The sequence below is a fragment of the Heterocephalus glaber genome, unplaced genomic scaffold (genome assembly GCF_053883595.1).
Source record: "Heterocephalus glaber isolate CG9 unplaced genomic scaffold, H.glaber_assembly_v1.0 deba00001481, whole genome shotgun sequence".
In the NCBI taxonomy this organism is placed as follows: Eukaryota; Metazoa; Chordata; class Mammalia; order Rodentia; family Bathyergidae; genus Heterocephalus; species Heterocephalus glaber.
Genome location: NW_028258317.1, coordinates 36,471,061 through 36,491,926, shown reverse-complemented (window position 1 = coordinate 36,491,926; position 20,866 = coordinate 36,471,061). Strand labels below are relative to the sequence as shown.

General features: G+C 35.3%; 1 protein-coding gene across 18 annotated transcripts in view; it reads left to right on the top strand.

Moving 5' to 3' along the window:
- The window catches only part of Ccdc171 (coiled-coil domain containing 171), a 361,174-nt gene that overhangs the window by 67,409 nt on the left and 272,899 nt on the right, over positions 1-20,866 (top strand). For 16 of the 18 annotated variants that reach the window (XR_015440062.1, XM_087183886.1, XM_087183887.1 and 13 more), the window contains 2 exons: positions 5,160-5,252; positions 12,638-12,798. Coding sequence is in view for 17 of the 18 variants with exons in the window: in XM_087183886.1 (XP_087040012.1) it covers positions 5,160-5,252; positions 12,638-12,798 (254 nt within the window). In the remaining variant the exon portion in view is untranslated. The other 2 variants (XM_087183881.1, XM_087183894.1) reach the window with 2 other exon arrangements.

Sequence of the window (20,866 nt, the reverse complement as noted above, 5' to 3'; positions counted from 1 at the left end):
GAAAAGAAAAATATATTTCATTTTTCATAATTGTCTATGAAGGTAGACTTGTATAATTCATCTTTTTAAAACCATCATGTGTTTGTAGGAATTATTATAAGTAGGTAAGTGATGAAATCACTTGCGTTATATGTTCACACTTGTAAGTATTAACACATTTAAATACAACGTTTTGTATTAATATTGAATTTTCAAAATTTGTTAAATACTGATTTTTTTTGTTGTCAGAAAAGATAAAGACAATTTTTAAAAGAAGCTAAATTAGTTTATTACTGTGCTGTTCGGAATTTGTCACCTAGAAATTATGCTCATGATACTTCCTATTTTTTTTCTTTTTTGGCTTGTGTTTTTTTTTTTTTTTTTTTTACTAAAAAGTAATAGATTTTTTTCCCTTTAAAGTATTTTTATAAGTTCAGTGATGTAGTTCATTATTCATTTCTTGCTGAATAAGAAAACTGGTGGCTCTCCAATTTATTCTCGATATCCATTTGACTTAATATGTACTTTTTTTTTTTTTGGTACCGGGGATCGAACTCTGGTCCTTCCACTTGCACAGCAGGTGGCAAAACCACTAAAACCACTGAGCTAAATCCCCGGCCCAATATGTACTTTTCGAAACTGGTAAAATTTCACTCATTGCTGTTGTGGCTTTAGCTTTTTTTCTTATTCTCAAAACTGCACATTAACCATGGTCAAGATGAGTAGCACAAAGAGCTCTGGATATTTGTTGTTTAGCTATTTTTTGAGACTACTATCAAGAGTAAGAATTGCTTTAAGTCAGCCTGTTTCCATAAAATAATCTAGAAGATTCTGGAAACAAGTATGATTTGGGCATTAATAAAACAGTTACAAATGAATGGTCACAACAGAGAAATATAAGGATTGTCTCTTAGAGACAAATCAGTTTTCATCTGTAACACAGGCCTTTTCTTACTTGGAGTGGAAATGCTCACAGAGGTGTCAGCACCCACTTTGACCTTTTCAGGCAAGGACCCAGTATGGTCGCAGGTATGTTTTAAATGTGCCATTCTCCTTTTTAGTTGATCATTACAATAAAATATGTAACAATGAGATTATCACGCAAAAAGTTCAAACATATTCATTTGTTTGTAATAATCTTTTAAATATTTCTATACAGTAGCATTTGCTTTGCAGGATTAAATTTAATGCATTTTTACTTCTGTTACTATACAATTCAATGGATTAGACTTCCCTGACCAGGAGGCCAGGTATTCAATTCTACACAGCAGGTCCATGTTCTGACTCATAGAGCAGCATTAATTTTGCCTCTGAGTAGACTTGTTGTTTTTACATACTGTGCTGGCTACATAGAAAATAAGAGTGCTACTTAAAAACAAACATAGACCCTTCAAACTAGAATGCCTCGTTATGATTTAAAATATTAGATACTATGAAATATAGGGTTTTTTATTTGGTAAAACATACCACATTATTGTAGAAGTCAAATACAAACAAGGCTTATTTGAGAGCTGTAGAATATTAACATTCAACTGTAGGGTTTGTGTCATTGATAATGTAAGTACATTCTTTCATGTAGAAGTAATATTTAGCAAAATAACTGCTTTTAAAGATCCCTCATTAAAGGTCACATTGAATAATATTGCTTTTTAAGCTATTGATTAAAACAAGGATGATAAACAGTAAAAGACTCATAGATAGTTCTTAGCTATATTCCTGGAAGCTTTGGGTCTTTTTTTTCCATGTCAGGAATGGAACTTATGCTTTCCAGGCAGGCATGACACCACTGAGCTACATCCCTGGCCTTGGGTGTCTTTTTATAATAAAAAAATTTTTGAGCACTTCATTTTCAGGGTTCAAAAATGTAGCAACTATTTTCCCCTTCGTTCTAGTAAGGAATAAGTATTGTAGATAACTATTAAGACACATAAAAACTGTTTAGAGTCATTAAAATACAACAAAATAAAATGTGCTTAGCACCAAAATAGACATTGTAAAATTAGTCTATGATGATCCAGTCCCTTAGAATCATCTTTTTGAAAAAGGATCACTACTGTATTGGTTACTTGTAAAAGTGTTCAATAATGGGAATTATCGGTGATAAATTCTGGAAAATAGTTAAACAATCACTTTTTATTTACACAAATTGTTGGACATTTGGGTAAACTTTGTAACTGTTTAGGAAAGAGTACTGTATATCATACTGCTGAGAAATTGCTACCTAGTATGTACTTGTATGATGTTTCCTGTCTATTTTTCTTAATGTCTATTTTAGCAGGCGAGGTTTTATAGATAAAAAGTTTTCTCCTTGACTAATTCCTTTAAGTTTACATATATCCTCTTCAGCTGAATATATTGTATTTGATTGAGGAGGAAAGAATGTAGTAGGAACTTTTTTGTTTTGCTCAGTCTTTCAGCATATCCATTATACACGTTTTCTGAACTTTTGTGAAACTTTTGGAGTAGGCCAATGGAAACTGTAGAAGCAAATGTGGTGTGCAGACATCTGGGTATGTTTGGTTAGTTCTGCTGCTGAATTGGGGTGAGCAGCTCATTCCTGGTTTGTGATAAGGCAACATGTGCCAAAGGGTTGGGTAGGAGATGTCTTTCTCTACATTGCCTTCTTCAGAGATGGAACATTTTTCTTAAATGAAATAGTTTATCTAACTTGGTTTAATGTGATTTAATGAGATACAAGTAAGAATATACATATGTGTGTTATATATATTTATATATATGGAGAGATTGATTAACTTATAGTTCTTACTAAAATAAAAATCTCTTGACAGTATATTTCAGTAGGACTGGACATGGCAAATAGCTAATAAATGATAAAATATGTGATGAATAAGACTATTTTTCCTAGTGTTAGGGAACAGAATTAATATAGTGTAATACTTGTATTACAGCCAAAACTGTAGATAGTTAACCTGATTAGTTAAGTATATGAATTTGTGTTGGATTTTGTATTTTAATTAGAATTCTGTTATGCTTTTTGGCCTTGTATTGTTGATTGTTTTAGGATTAAAGGACAGTGTGGCTTCGAGTGTTGCACTAATTTTTTTGTGAACAGCATGTTGGTGCTTCTCTAGCACCCTCTGGTGGATATAAGAATTAATTTGCCAGACTGGAAGATTAAAAAAAATTATCAGGAAGGCTCTAATTATTCTGTCAGCAAAATCCACTCTTGGATGTAGTCTGTTTAAACATTTAAAGTTTTTCTTACTATCTTTATTTGTTTATTGATAGTTTCAGTAATGATAAACAGCTTATAAATTTGTTTTCTTTTGACATTTCACTCAAAAGAGAAAGATGTTGAAAATAAAGATGTGATACCTTAATTTTTCAACTATTTGGTTTCAGTTAAGACAGGTAAAAATATATCCTCTTAACTTCCTGAGTGGAAATATTATGTGTATGCACACACACGCACACACATATATGAATGATTGGATTGTTGATTGTTTTATCGCAGAATGTATTTTAAGGAATTATACGTGTCACTTTAATAGCGAAATCTACATATGTGCTTTTCAGAATGAGAAAAAGTATTTTAATGTTGTTAGACTGATTTCTTTCTTCTCTCTTTCATTAGTTTTTGAAATCCTTTATTTTTGATGCCTATGGACTACATCCTTGTGACTGGGTAGATTTCTTTCTTTTTTTTTTTTTTTTGGTACTAGGGATCAAACTTGGGACCTTGCACTTGTGAGGCAGGTGGCGGAACCACTGAGCTAAATCCTTGGCCCCTGGGTAGATTTCTTTTTACAGAATCTGTAATGAGCATAGTGGATATACATTCAACATTAATTCTTTAAAGGCAGAAACTTTATCCTGTAGAGCATATATAGTTTTTTTTTTAAATTAGTATTGAGCCTACCTAGGCTAATGTTTATTTTGGTTTGAAATAAACATAAGAATTTCTCCGCTGTAAGTATGTGCCATGCTTTATAAAGCACCCCACAATCTTTGGGTGCTCCTTGTTCTAAGGAGGTATGTAGTTAAAAGGATTTTTTTCACCAGTGGGAACAAAAGTTTAAGTTATGTAGTTGTCAGTTTTTTGACATTATTTTGACCTTTCCATTCTTTGATTTTTTAAATTGATAAATATTTCATATACAATATAATTCACCCTTATAAAGTACAGAATCCATTGGTTTTTAATATATTCAATAAGGGATGTAATAGTAATGCCTTTATCACTGTTGTACTAACTATATTTGACTCTTAGGTTCTAGGCATTTTATTTTCTGCTGTTATCCTGAGACATGTTGGATATTCCCTTAGTCCTAATTTCCCAGCCCCTGAGAGGTCATGACCAGTTCTCTTTTTGAGACTAGGAACCCAGTGCTTCACAGGGTTGCATTTTCTCAACAATAATAGGATTAATACAGCTTTTGACTCCTGTTTTGGCCCAGAAATGGATTCCTGCTTGAAAAATTGATAAATTAGATTTTATCATAATAAACAATTTTGCTTTGTGAAAGATATTGTTAAAAGAATGAAAAGACAATATGTAGATTGGTAGAAAATATTTACAAATCATATATCCACAAAATACATACAGATTATATAATGAACTTTCAAAGCTCAACAATATGAAAATAACCCAATTGAAAAATGAGCTCAGTGGTACTGCTCTTGCATAGCATGTGTAAGACCCTGGGTTAGCATATGCAAGGCCTTGGGTTCAATGCCCAGCAACAATATCAACAAAGATATTTTTTCTTTTTATATTTATTAGTACGTGTTTCCAGTACATAATTATTACATTCATCGTGGGGAGAGATATATTTGTATATTTTCTGTATGCACACTGTACTTCAGTAAAGCTTAGAAAAGAAAAAAAGTGTTCTGGAGCATTCTTCCTGAGCATGATTTTTACACTTCACTTCGGCAGAGTACAAAATTTGAGACTGTAACTAAAGTAATCTAAGTGTTAATTACAATTCTGGAATATAATCATCTGTTTCTGCTTTAAATGTCAATGTTTATGAGTTAAACGTTTTTTTTTTGAGACAGGATCTCATTATGCAGTTCAGGCTGGCCTTGAACTCACTATGTAGACCAGGCTGGCCTCAAACTTGTGGCAATCCTCTTGCCTCAACCTCGGGAGAGCTGGGATTATAGGCATGTGCCACCACACCCAGCTATGAGTTAAACTTTTAATTTGCTTTTAGGCAACAACCCTCAGAGTGAGAAAATTAGAAGAAAACATTGAAGTGGAAAGAGCAGCACATTTGGAATCAAAATTTAATTCTGAAATTATTCAGGTAAAATATAAACACTTTTGGTATAAATTTTCTTAAATTGTGTTATAACAGAAAAACAGAGCTAACTTTTAGAAAACTAGGGTGTGTGTCTAGAATGAGTACTGTGTTTTTATGACACTCATATTTAGGATAAGAACACATTTGAGGAGTTGGCACACTACAGCCTTGACGCTGGGTCTCACCTACAGTCTATTCTTGTAAAGTTTGGTGTCTTTTGTTGTTGTTTTATGCTATAGTGTTAAAGTGGAGTAGTGATAGACCCATGGGCCTGTTCACTTGTAAGCCTCCCATCACTATAACAGAATATATGAGACAACTGATGTAAAAGAGAGAAGGTAAGCCGGGCGTGGTGGCACATCCCTGCAATCCTACTACTCTGGAGGCTGAGGCAGGAGGATCACTGTGAGTTTGAGGCCAGCCTGGGCTACATAGTGAGTTTAAGGTCAGCCTGAACTGCATAGCGAGACACTGTCTCAAAAAAGAAAAAAAAAAAGAGGTTTATTTTGGCTCAGGGTTCTGGGGTTAACAGTCCTAATTGAGTGGTCTTATTTCTTTGAGCCTCTGGTGAGGCAGCACATCACAGTAGGAGCACATGGTAGAGCAAACTGCTCACTTCAGGAGCAAGAAAGCAGAGCATGAAAGAGGATGGGGGTAGTTCCACAGTGCCCTTCAAGAGCACACCTTCAGTGACCTGAGGCTCTCCCAGAAGGCCCCACCTCCTAGAGGTCCACAGCACCTCCAGATAGTGCCATCCTACCTGTGTATCAAGCCTTTAACACTTGGATCAGAGGGAAACATTCCACATCCAAATTATAGCAGACTGTGAAGCATAAAATATTTACCATCTGGCCCTTTGCAGAAAACTTTGCTGAGCAAAGTGTTCTTTTTATCAACAGCCATGGAATGCATTTCTTTTTGAGAACATTTGAAAAATATACGCCTTATTTATTGAGTGCATATCCTGTGCGTATCACCCATCACTGTAGTCAGAGGTGAAGGTATAAAGGTAAATGAGTTCCCTTTGGAGCTAATTCTGCATTATCAGAGATGCTATATATTTGTATAACTACATATTTACATGAGTATATACAAGCATAGATAGAACTACAAAATACTAAAATACTATAGGATCATCACAAAGAGAGGGATTATAAATAGGAGAATTAAATGGAGGCTTCCTAAGGAAAGTATCCTTTTCTCTAGGTCTGAGAAAATGAGAAGGAGCTACGGGTTAGCACACTACTGCCTATGGACCAATTCTGACCTGTAGCCTATTTGCTTAAAGCTTTATTGAAGAACAGTCATGCCCCTTTGTTTACATGTTATCTATAGCCACTTAGAATGACAGACTATGGCCAAAAAACCTAAATTGTTTACTCTTTGGCTCTTTACAGAAAAAGTTTGCTGATCACTATTCTAAATAAGTCACTAAATAAAGATTGTGTAGAGGATCAGGTTTTTTGCAGATGATAATTTGATTTCTCTTTTTCCTATACTTATCCTTTTTCTTTTTCTTGATGTTTCTAGTACTGTATTGAACGGGAGTGGTGATAGTGGACATCCTTGTCTTGTTCCTGATTTTAGAGGGAAAGCTTTCAGTGTTTCCCCATTGAAGATGATAGCTTTATCATAAATAGCTTTATCAGATTGAGATGTGGTCTTTCTGTACTTATTTTCTTCAGTGTTTTTGTCATGAAAAGATGTTGGATTTTATTAAAGGCTTTTTCCTCATCTATTGAGATGATCTTGTGATATTTGTCCTTGCTTTTGTTTGTGTGATGGATTACATTTCTTGATTTGTGTATGTCCTGGGATAAAGCCTGCTTGATCAGGGTATATAATCTTTTTGATGATTTGTTGCAGTCTGTTTTCCAGTATCTGGTTGAAGATTTTTGCATCTATAGTCTTTAAAGAAATTGGTCTATAGTTCTCTTTTCTTGGTTGGGTCCTTTTCTGGTTTTGGAATCAGGGTGATGGTAACTTCCAAGAATGACTTTGAGAATACTCTTTCCCTTTCAATTTCTTTAAAAAGTTCGTAGAGTAGTAGATGTTTCTTGAAGTTTTTGTGGAATTGAGCAGTGAATCCATTTGGACTTGGGCTTTTCTTTGTTGGTAGGTTTTTTATTACTGCAGCAGTTTCATTGCTTGTTACTGGATTATTCAGGGTTTTAAATCTTTGTTTAGTTTTGGTAATTCATTTGTATCTAGGAATCTATCCATTTCTTCTGAATTCTTCAATTTATTGGCATGTAGTTTTGTGAAGTAGTTGTTAATAATCTTTTTTTTTGTTTTTTTTGTTTTTTGAGACAGGGTCACACTTTGTAGTTCAGGCTGGCCCTGAATTCACTGTGTAGCCTAGGCTGGCCTTGAACTCATGGCAATCTCTTGCCTCAGCCTCCGAGTCCTGGGATTACAGGTGTGCACCAACACACCTGGCTTTAATGATCTTTGATTTTGACAGTGTCAGATCATTGTTATTTCACCTTTTTCACTTGTAATTCAATTTATTTTGGTCTTTTCTCTCATTTTTTGATTAGATTGGCTAAGGGTTTGTCTATTTATTCTTTTGAAGAACCAGCTCTTTGATTCATTAATTCTTTGTGTTGTTTTTTTTTTTTTTGGTCTCAATTTCATTGATTTCCTTTCTGATCTTTATTAATTTCCTACCTTGTACTAGCTTTAGGTTTGGATTGTTCTTGATGTTCTAGGACCTTGAAGGTGCATTATTAGGTTATTTCTTTGAGCTTGCTTGTTTTTGTGATGTGGGCAAACTTCTCTCTTAAGACTTTCATTGTGTTCCATAAGTCTTCATAAGTTATACTAGCATTGTCATTTAGTTCTAGAAATTATGTTATTTTTTCCATGATTTCTTTTGTAACCCTTTAAGAGTATACTGTTTAGTTTTCATGCATTTGCATAATTTATGTGTTTTCTTTTGTTGTTGACTTCTAACTTCATTGTGCTATGATCTAATAATATGTGTAGTATTATTTCAATTCTTTTACATTTATTTAAGCTTGCTTTATTGGCTAGTATATGGTCAGTTTTGGAGAAAGTCCCATATGCTGTGGAAAGGAGTGTGTAGTTTGTTGTTGGATGGAGCACTCTGTATGTATCTGTTGAGTCCATTTGTTCAAATCTAATATTTCTTTGTTGATTTTTGGGGGGGGGTCTGGTGTGTGTTAGTGTGCATTGAGGTCCCCTACTATAATTGTGATTTTACCTGGTCTTTTATGTCCAGTAGTACTTGTTTGATAAAGTTGGGTTGGCATTATTTGGTACATATATGTTAATGATTGTGATCTCTTCCTGTTGGAGGATCCCCATGGCCTTTGCCTCTTTTAATTAGTTTTGGCTTGAAGTCTACATCTGAATATAGGATAGCAATATCTGCTTTTTTTCAGGTTCCCATTGCATGGAATATTATTTTTCATCCTTTGATTTTTAATCTGTGAGTTTCTTTCTGGGTTAAATGTGTTTCTTACAAATGGCATACTGTTGGATTTTGTTTCTTGATCCAGTCTGCCAGCCTGTGCCTTTTGATTGGGGAATTCACCTTGAGAGTCATTACTGATATGTATTGACTTATTCTTGTCATTACCTTATTTTGGTTCGCTGATTCACTGTCTTTTCCTTCTATTTAATTGCTAGCCTTACCTGGCTTATTCATTCTACTAGGCCATTTGTCATTGTTAGTTTCATTGTCTTTTTCTAGGGTATTCTTGAGAATTTTTCAGATGCTGGTTTAGTGATCATGAATTTCTTTAGTTGCTCTTTCTCATAAAACTATCCCATTTCTCCATCAATTTTAAAAGATAGTCTTGAAGGATATATTAGCCTGGGTTGGAAATTTTTTTTTTAGGATTTGAAACACTTGCCTCCAAGCTCTCCTGACCTTCTAGGTTTGTGTTGAGAAGTCTGTTGCAGTTCTTTTTTTTTTTTTTTTTTGAGACAGGGTCTTACTATATAGTCCAGACTGACCTTGAACTCACTATATAGCCCAGGCTGGCCTCTAATGGGGCGACCCACCTGTCTCAGCCTCCTGAGTGCTGGGATTACAGGTGTGCACCACCGCGCCTGGCTGTCTGCTGTAATTCTAATGCATTTTTCTTTATAAGTGATTTTTTTTGTTTTTCCCTACAGGCTTTTAAGAGTCTGTTCTTGTGTTAGACTTCTGGGATTTTTGACTATGATGTGTTATGGAGAAATTTTTTTCTGAATTTGGCTATTTGGAGTTCTACATGTTTCACTTATTTGTATGTTAAATTATTTTCTCTTATTGTGAAAGTTTGCTATTATTTTAGTAAACAGATTTTTTTATGCCCTTTGTGTTATTTTCTGATTTTTCACTAATTCCAATTAATTTTAGTCAGTTTTGTGTCACCTGGAAGTTGCTGGGTCCATTTTTTATGTTCTCTTGTAGTTTTTAAGGTATCTCATTAATTGGTCACTGATAATAGCCCTGTCTTCTAGTTCTGATGCTCTGCCCTCATATTGGTTACTTCTTCTGCCCATACTTTTGATAGAAAATCTCTTGAATTTCTATTTGGAGCACTTTTATGGACTCTAATTCTTTTCTGTGCAGGTCCTTCATGTTTTATATAGTTTTGTTCAGCTTTTTATTAATGTCTTATTTAGACTCACTGATTTTCTTTAATTGGCCCAGTATCTTATTACTTATATCTTTTATGAGCTTCTCAATTGCCTTATTGAGCTGTTTTGTTATCTCCCCTGATATTCTGAATAATTCATGTGTGTGGCTTTTGGTTTCCTTCTCTTTGATCCCCCATGGATTAGCTTGGAGGATTTGGGAATTTTTGGAGACATTTTGTTGGCTCATCTTCTCATGTTTCTATTTTTGTTTGTTTGTTTTTTTCATGTTGAGGCTTCAGGTTGACTCTAATAGAAAGCTTTTTTTCTAGTTTGAAGACCTCTTTAGTTAATGTCTATTTTCCAGTGATGTGCTCTGGGCATAGCTAACTTTGCTTCTGTCTCTGGTTCTATCCACCTCTGTTTATATCAGATGGGGAGGTTATAGCATATTTGGCCCAGTACCCTGTTTTCTAAGAATGTGCCACAGGGTTTTTAATGACCCTAAGGCAGTCCAGATATTGGAATCTCATGAACACCAATTAATAGCAACAGCTATGTCACCTTGGCAATAGTAATACAATCGGCATCATTGTAGCATCAAATATAAACTAAATATTGATAAACTGTAAGGACCTATTAATAAAGTACCACCCCTAATCACAGAAAAGACATCTGTAGTTATAGTATAAACCCTAAGATAAACCAAATATTGACCTACTTTTGACCTATGATATCTACTAAATGAAACAACTTTGCCTCTACTAACAATAGAACCGTATTCCCCAGCAATAACATAAAGTTAACTAGCTATCTAGAGATTCATGAAGCTTAGTAGTTATACTAGTAAAAGTAGATGATTTGGGGAACCAGGAAATGAAAAAGATTTGAGAAGTTCATCAATGAGATTTGAGGAGGAGAGAAAAGTGAGATGGGGGTTCTATTGAGTAAAAGGAAATTAGTCATAGAGAGCAGTAGGAAATAATAAGGGAAAGGAGAAGGGGCAGAAAAGAGAACAAAAACAGAAAGAGAAAAAGAGAAAAGTAGAGAAAAGAAACTAAAAGGAAAAAAAAGAGGGAGAAAAAAACCCGATGAAGGAAAGATAAAAATAATGGCAAATAATTGCAAAATAGCAAACCAAAAAAGGATTGAGTCAAAGAAAAAATTCCTGTGTTATTGAATGAGTGTTTTCTTTCCAAGATCTGCAATCTTTTGGATCCCAGTGAGTCATGATTTTCTATGCTTAGCTTTAGGGCCTATGTTGTTTTGTTTTGAGGTTTTTTTTGTATGTTTTGATTTTTGAGACAGGGTCTCTTTATGTAGTCCAAGCTGGCCTTTAACTCACTATGTAGTGCATTCTGGCCTTGAACTCATGGGAATCCTCCTGGCTCAGACCCTGGAGTGGAGAAATTATAGGTGTGTGGCACCATGTTGGGCCTTGTTTTTGTTTTTTTTTTTTTTTTGATACCAGGGATTGAACTCGGGACCTTGCGCTTTCGAGGCAGGCGGTGGAACCACTGAGCTAAAACTCCGGCCCCCTTGTTTGTTTTTTGAGACAGTCTTGCTATGTAGTTCAGGCTGGCCTTGAACTCACTGTGTAGCACAGGCTGGTCTCAAACTTGCAGTGATCCTCCTACCTCAGCCTCCTACATGCTGTGATTACAAGCATGTGCTGCTATACCCACCTAGGGCCTGTCAATTTTTGAGGTGCCTTCCCTGCACCTGATGTCCCTCTGTTTGTTTCCCTCAGACTCTCCTGTTGGTAGATGAGGAATTTGATCAGCCCTCTGGTCTCTGCTGATGTAGGCTGTAGGGCGGGATTTGTAGTGGGCTGTTAGACTTAGGTGTCTGCAGTCTTATTACTTGGCTTAACACCTGTCTCAGACCAATTGTGGTTTGTCTATTACTCACCCACTCTCCTGACTCCAGAATGTATTGAAGCAAATCCAAGATATCAGATCACTAGAGCCAAAATGTTTCAGTCTAATAGTGTTGTTTGATAATTCATTCTTCTACACTAAGACATCTTGAGGAATAAATGAATGTTAAATTTTGTAACCTTATAAAGATATTCATTTTTTCCAGATCCTCTTTTGTTGCCAGTTCAGGGAGTCCAGGTGGTTGAGTATCAGAGTGTTCCATCTCGTTTCCTTTTGGGGTTGCTTTAGGTGATCTGGAAGTCTGGTTTTGAGACTTGTTTATGTGTCTTCTTATTTCGACGGGGAGTGGGGGGTGGGAGGGTTGCTGTTGGCACCCAGGTGGTGGCTCACCTCCTCTGTGCTGAGGGTGGTGGTGTTACAGCAGCCCGAAGCCTCTTCCTGGGCACTGGGAGTAGCTCACCTCCTCTGTGATGGGGGTGTTGGTAGTACAGTGGCCCGGAAGCTGCCTCCTGGGTGCTGGGAGCAGCTCACCTCTGTGCTGGGGGTGGTGGTGGTACAGCGGCCTGGAAGCCTCTTAAAGATATCCACGTAATAATGTTTTTCGTAAGTGAGGAAGAACACTGAATTTCAAAAACTACTTAATTTGTCATACTTTATAAAAGAAATGAATGGAGTAGAAGGTCAAAATTAAACACTTTGATGGGACAGGTTAAATTGTATCAGCATATCCTTTTTCCTAGCATAGTCATGTCTTCAATCTTACACTCGTCTTTCGCTAAATGTGTTAAAAAATGTTATCTTTTTCAAACCGAAGTAGAAAAAAGTGGATGAATGACAGTCTGCTGTTGATAAAATGTTTTACTCAATTTAAGATGGAAGCTTAGATTATTTAATTCCTTCTCTGTCATCTGGTAGTTACGGATTCGAGACCTTGAAGGAGCTTTGCAAGTAGAAAAGGCTAGCCAAGCAGAAGCTGTTGCTGATTTGGAAATGATCAAGAATGAATTCAAAGAAGTTGAAAGTGCATATGAGCGAGAAAAGCATAATGCACAAAAGAGCTTTGAAAAACTAAATTTGTGAGTATTTCACTGTGCAATTCTCTAAATTATTATGAAGGTTTTCTGAAAGCTATTCAAGTTGCATAAACAGCTGTCATTAATGTTAGTGGTAGATCGGGGTAGAGAATTTCATAAAACATGACTATACTTCCCTGTATAGGTAAATTTGGAAATGCTTTTTGGATTTTGAAGTATTCCAGGAGTCCCAGGATGCAATTGTATACTAGAAAGTAAAGACATGAGTGTATTTTACATTTTTTAATTCATTTATTTATTTGAGACAAGGTCTTGCTATGTTGCCCAGAGTGGTCTTGAACTCTTGGGCTCAAGTGATCCTCCCACCTCAGTCTTCTGAGTAGCCAGGACTGGACTAGAGGTGGGTGTCACTGCACCTGGCTGCATTTTATTTATTAATGTAATGCAGAATCTTTAAAAACCTTGATTTCTAGGCCACATGTAGAAATTATGTTTGAGATTTTCTTCAATTGCAAAAGTAATAATAGTAGCAGCAATACTACTAGTAGTTGACATGCATTGTAGCTTACTACATATGTAGCATTTCATTTAACAGTTTATGTGCTAGGTATTTTTTAAGTTCTTGCTTTACAGATATGAAAATTGAGGATCAATGGGAGTAAGGACATTTAGCTTCTAACTCATAGGGTCAGACTCATTGTAACTTCCTGATTTTATTTTATTTTTTGGATCAAGCTTGGAACCTTGTGCCTGTGAGGCAGGCAGCGGAACCACTGAGCTAAATCCCCAGCCCAACTCTTCTTGATTTTAATCTTTTTCAGTTCAAAAGCCATTCATCTTGAAAACTCTTTGAAATGCTTTAATAAGTTTATAATCCTTTAGCCTGTTTTTAAAAATAGATCAACAGTAGATATTTAAAACAATTTCCTCAGTGTAAAATTTATACTGCCATTGCTATATGACATGATAATGGATTGGTACTTTATTAGAGTTATTGTTTTTAATCTAATTTTCTACTTGTGACAAGCAGATAATTTTTTCTGTTTATAGTGACAAGATAAAGAATATTTTAAAATAATATGAGGAGTTAAAGAAAAGTATTACTTAGAGTAGTAATTATTATGGGTAAATAAAAAAAGCATAAAGATGGCACTTAAAAGATTGAACTTTGAAAACATTTAAAACTATTTTTGTGATTGCTTTTATTAATAATGTTTATAATTTGTTTTCTGTTTTGTTTTGGTGCTGGAGATTGAACCCAGGGCCTCATTTATGCTAAGTATGAGCTGAACAATGGAGGTATATTTCCAGGCCCAGTAATGCTTAGGGTTTCTTGTTTCCATTAGTATGACTTAAACCTGAAGATCATAACATTGAGTTACAACAACTCACTTATACTTTTCTATTAAAAATTTGTACTTTAGCATAATAGTAGCTGGCTGTGCATCTCAGTAGCTGTGCCTGGGGGATATAGGAAGCAGTCTTTGTGTTTACCCACTTGGTATGATGAGTGGCAAGTTGTGTGCACGTGTGCAAAAATGTCCAACTGGGATTTTTACCCATATAGTGCTTCGTCTAATAAGTTTTTCTTTATTTACCTGAGCATCATAGGGGGTAAAATACACCTACACCACTCTTCTGTTATGAAAACATGTATTTTATCATAATGGAGTGTGGGTGTGACTCTCAGTAGCTGCACCTGGGGAAAGCAAAAAGCCATCTGTGCATTCACCCACTTGGCAGACAAATGGCAAAGTGTATACAGGAGCTCCAAAGCATCAGTGGGTAAGTTTTACCCATGAAATATGCATTGCTAAATTTCTGTGCATTTAGGATTTGTTTTTAAAAAAGTTTTCTTTTGATTTTTCTGGTAGAAATAGCCCAATTCAGTACAATAGCACATGAAAAATCAGATTTACAAATTTTGGAGGTGAAAAGTGAATCATATTACTCATGGATGCATGATGAAGATGATAATGACTTTGATGTTGGCTGTGTGAACCAAAGTTCCTGTGACAGTGAAATGTAGCAAGAATAGACTGATACAGACACAGGGAATGTAGACCTCTTAGATTCATATGATGAAGAAAACAGCAAAACGAGCACATATTTAACTAATCAAAATGTTGCCAAATGGTCATGCAACCAAATGGAACAATCTAATATTAGAACTAGGTCCAAAAATATAGTGAGGATCTTGGCAGGGGTGAAACCTATTAGACAGAATACCAACACTGCCATCCAATGTTGGAAATTGTAACAGATGAAATGCTACAAGATGTTGTGAAATATACAAAGGCTGAAATACAAGTAAAATGTTCGTATGCACCAATAGCCATATTAAAAAATGTATTTATTATGATACCTCCCTAGATGAACTGAAAGCATTCACAAGTCTGCTGTACTTAGCAGGGATTTCTGATGGTAGTCACAGCAATGTAAAAGGAAAAGTGATGGGTTAAAATATGGCATACAAATTTATGCCTTTGTAGATGCGAAGACTTGTTATGGTTTCAATTTAGAAATTTATCCTGGAACTCAGCCACCAGGTCCTTATTTGTATAGTAATAAACTGAATGATGTTGTGAACAGACTTGTTGGTTCCATCTCCTAAAATAATTGGAATGTGACATTTGACAATTAGTTTACCAGTTTCCAATCAATGCTACATTTGATAACAGAGCACAAGCTGACCAGTGTAGGAACTATATGCAGGAGCAGAGCAGAAATTCCAAATGAAATGTTGCTATTTCAAAACAGAAAATTGTATAGTAAAATCTTTGGATTTCAGAAAGATATACATTGGCCTTATATATGGTAAAGAAAAACAAACTGATACTGCTGATGTCAACATTGCACCATGATGGAAATATTGATAGGGAAACCTTGACAAAATGGAAGCCTGAGATGGAAAATTTCGACAACAAAACTAAAGGTGGAGTAGATGTTGATGAGTTATGCAGCAACTGTGATGTCTCTTGAAACACAGTGTTGGCCAATGGTTGTGTTATACTGAATCCTAAATGTGTGTGGCATACAATAGTCTGATAGTTTACAAAGTAAATAACAAGTGCAAAATACTATGGATAAATTTTCTAAGAGGATTAGGACTGGAACTCATAATGAGATCATTTACAGCAGAGGAAAAACAGAATGTTTTTTTCCAGGGAACTATGCAAAGAACTGTGGAGCACACTGGTAAGCTGACAGGTGAATATGCAGCTGCAGCATCAAAAATATCTACCGCAACAATAGGAAAACCAAAAAGATGTTAATTGTGCCCTATAAGAAAACAAAACATATGTGCTATCAGTGTAAGTGATAGTAGTGTATGGAGCATGGAGTTTTCATGTGTGAAGACTGCTTTGGGTGTGACAATTGAAGCAAAGATTATTTCTGTGGTAGACTTTTGTTTGTATTTATACTGTACTTCACATAGGCTTTTATTTATGATGTTGTCTTTTAGGTTTTGTAAGCAAGTAAACAGCTCATATGAAAATGTTGATGTCTATTCTAAGCACTTATTACATATTTGATATATTTTATTGATATCTTTTTTCCTACTAAGAGCATATTGTACAATATAGTAGGAAGCTCCTGACAAAACAGGAAGAGAAGAGAGGTGATAAGAATGGCCTGCCACATAGGAAAGGAAAGCTAAGCACATGTGCCATCAGTGTAAGTGAGATGTGTACATGGAACATGCAGTTGTCATGTGTGAAGACTGCCTTGGTGTGACAATTGAAGCAAAGGTTATTTTTGTTGTAGAGTTCCATTGGTATTTTCATTGTAGTTCATAAAGGAATTTACTTCTGATGTTATCTTTTATGTTTTGTAAGCAAATACACAACTGATGGGAAAATGTTGATGTTTATTCTCAATGCACAATACATATTAAGAATTTTTTTTTTTTGGTACCAGGCATCAAACTTGGGACCTTGTGCTTGTGCGGCAGGCGCCAGAACCACTGAGCTAAAACCCCAGCTCCCTATTAAGAATTTTATACTTTATTTTATTGATATTTTATGTTCCTCTTAACTTCACATTGTGTAATATAATAAGAACCTCCTGACAAAGCAGCAAGACCAGTGAGATGTGAAGTATGTCCTACAAAAAGGCCAGGAAAGCAAAACGCATGTGCTGTCAGTGTAAGCAATACATGTGTATGGAACATGCTGTTATCATGTGTGAAGGCTGCCTTAAGTATGATAATTGAAGTAAAGATTATTTTTTTCTGTAGAGTACTATTGGTATTTTCATTGTAGTTCATATAGGAATCTGTTGTTATTTTTTAGGCTTTGTACACCAAAAAAATTGATGGTGAAAATTTTGATGCTTTTTTATGAACACTCAATAAATATTAAATATTCAATGCTTAATTTTTGTGATTTTTTTTCCTGTTAAGTACCTATTTTTTAATACAATAAAACTCATAAAATTAAAATTAATAATTCATCAATACAAATATTCTAAATAATAAACGTGGGTAGAAACTCAAGTTTCTGCACCTTTATGACAAAATTTACATTGTGCCTCTCGTTCAGTGAACTTTAGTCTAACACTTAGTCTCCTTTATTTCCTTTGAACCCCTGTCTGTGAGAATGCAGAAGAACAAGATTGCCCTTTGCTGGCCTTACTCTTGCCCTCCTTATTCCCTCTTGGTTGGGGCTGTTGACAGAAGCATAGGTGCCACCTTCTTTGAGTTGTATCAGATTGCTAACAGGAAGGGATGATCCCTCCTTTCATTGGATTCAGTTTGAATTTAGTGAAATAGTACGAATCTATTTGTTGAGTAATAGTAATTTTTATGCTTGATCTTAGCCAAAATGCTGAGAAGCAATGAGTAACAGTAATTTTTAATTAAAATCATGATTTTTACCAAATTGTCACTTGTACATTGTTTAAAGTGTGACATATTATTTGTTTTCCACTGCCAGTTTCCACTCTTGTGTGCAGTTACTTGTATCTGTGTTCTTTGCTTCTCCCAAACAGGATTCACTTAGTCCTTTCCTCTTTCTATTCTTTCAGTAGGGTTTTATTTGGGGGTCCAGAATACTTTATTTTTTTGGAAATTTTTTGTAACTCATCTTTATTTTTCTTTATGGTATATTTTATTGTAATCTTTGTTGTTTATTGTCTGTCTTACGCAGAGAGGAACTTTGTTCACTATTGTCTTGCATTGTGAAGAGTAGTGCCACATAACAGCAGCTTAATAAAGATTTGCTGAATCAACAAATGAAAGAATAGTTAATAATTGCCTCATAAATTAGATTAGTTTGTGATATTAGCCAGTGGTTAACCAGTATGATATGTTTATGTGATTAACCAGTTGCTATATTATTTCTATTTTAATGGAATATTTTATTTAACTCCATATACCTCAGCATATTGCCATTTCGTCATGCAGGTGATGTGACATCTGAGATGTTTTCCATCCATTTTTTCCTTCCCAAGTGTTTGAAATGTGTGTGTTTTATCTTCCACTCCTCCCCGTTGGAGCCAGCCACATTTCGGGTGCCCACGTGTGGCTAATGCCGTCATCCCAGGCTGCTCAGAGGCAGAGCATGAGGAGACATCAGGACCAAGATAGATGTGGGGAGTCAAGGTTCAAATGGCCAAGGACTGAGATTAGATTCACTTTCTTTGTTGTATACATAACTCCAAATACTGTCTGCTGTCATTACAACACCTACACCCTTTTTCTGTGAGCTTGTCCCACAGCCGCTCTGAACTGGGGTCCCTGCTGCTGGAACATTTCCAGCAGAAGCCTGGTTTGTTTTTTCTACTGGTGCATTTTAGATATACATATTGATTACATTCATAATAAGGAATTTGTACCTGTATGTGATATATCTTGCTGCTGATTTTTTCCCCTTTCCTTCCCCTTCAACCTCTCTTCCCCACCTTATTTACAAAAGCTTTTCTTCAGTTTTTTTCTTTCTAGTCTCTTTTTTCCTTGCCCCCTACCCCTCTGTTCCCCTTCTCATTTGAACATTTTCTTCCCATTTCCCAATATCTATTATACATTTTGGTCCTTATTTATACTTTCAGTTTCTCATACCAGAGAAACAGCGTGGTATTTAAACATGTGTGTCCGATTTATTTCACTTAAGAGTATGGTTTCAAGGTGCATCCATTTAGCTAGAAATGTCTCAAGTTTATTCTTCTTTATGGTAGAGTAGTACTTCATTGTATTAAAAAGACACATCTTGGGCTGGGGATTTAGCTCAGTGGCACCATGCCTACCTGGTAAGTGCAGGGTCTTGAGTTCGATCCCTGGTACCAAAAACAAACAAGCAAACAAAACCAAAAAGCAAAACAAAACAAAACACATCTTTATCCATTCATTGGTTGATGGGCATTTGGGTTGTTTCCAAGATTTATCTATTATAAACTATGCTGCTGTAAACATGGATGTATATATATTGCTATCGTATAATGCTTTTAATTCTTTTGGGAAGATACCAAGAAGGGGAACAACTGGGTCAAGTGTAACCTCTAGTGTTAGTTTTATGAGGGATCTCCACACTGATTTCCACAATGGTTGCACCAGTCTACACTCCCACCAACAGTGGAAAAGGGTTCTTTTTTCCCCACAGCCTCACCAGCATTTGTTATTGGTTGATTTCTTGATAATAGCCATTCTTTCTGGAGTGAGATGGAATCTCAGCATTTTAATTTGCATCTCTCGAATGAACTGTGATGTTGTACATTTTTCCATGTATTTATTTGCTAATAATATGGAAAACAGAAGTAATGGACAGATTCTTAGATATATATGGATTACGAAGCTGAATTAAGAAGATATAAAATTTCTAAATAAACCAGTATCAGTCAATGAAATTGAAGATATAATTAAAAACCTACCAACAAAAAAAAGCCCAGGCCCTGATGAATTCACTGCTGAATTCTACAAGAAATTTAGAGAAGACCTAATGGCACTATTTCTCAAACTCTAGGGAAGCAATATTCTCATATTCATTCCTGGAAGCACGCATTACCCTGATACCTAAAACCAGAGAAGGATCCAACCAAAAAAGAGACCAATCTCCCTAATGAACATAGACACAAAAATCCTCACTAAGATACTAGCAAACAATACAGCTAATTATCAAGAAGGATGGTCCTACCATGACCAAGTAGGATTCGTCTCAGGGATGGTTCAACATAGGCAAATCAATAAATGTAATGTACCATATCAACAAGGCCAAAGACAAAAACTGTATGATCATCTCAGTAGATGCAGAAAATTGGACAAAGTGCAACACCCATTCATGATAAAAACCCTACAGAAAATTGGAATAGTCTTATCTCAATCTGATAAAAGCCATCTATGACTAATCAATATCAGTCATCATACTAAATGGCTAAAAACTGAAAGCTTTCATTCTAAAATCAGGAACAAGACAAAGATGTCCACTATCACCACTCTTACTCAATATAGTTTTGGAAACATTAGCCAGAGAAATTAGATAAGAGAAAGAAAAGGGATAAGAATAGAAAAGGAAGAAGTTAAATTGTCAGTATTTAAGGATGACATGATACTCTACATAGAAGACCCCAAAAACCCCACCAAAGACTTCTTTCTAGATTTAATAACCACTACGTCATTCCTAGACTCTTAACTGAACTGAAAATCAGTATGTTCCTACACCTGAGATTTTACCATTTTAATTTTTATCTAAGAGGCATCCCTTCTCAATTCCTCTACCTTCTCCATCTGGACAAATTGTGGTTTATATATTTTGTACATAGTCATCCCAGGACTTGAATTTAACATCATCCTTCAGAATTCCTTTCACTTTTCTTCTGTCTTGAATCCCTAGTTTGCTTATCTTTTGCCTATTTTTTGTTTGACTTCATTGTAAAGTAGCTTCTTGGGAAGTTACACATCAGAAGAAAATTTAGAATTTGCATTGTGAGAAATTTTTTAATCTTTACCCTTTTCATAGTTCAGCTGGCTATTTGTTCATTTCTAATGTTTGGGAAGTTTAAAGTCATTTGACTGCTGATCTTTTGTATGTGGTCCCTGGTTTTCTCTGGAAACTTATAGTGTCTCCACCAGCTCTGAAATAATAAATATGTAAAATGGTTTAATGATGTTGCATTA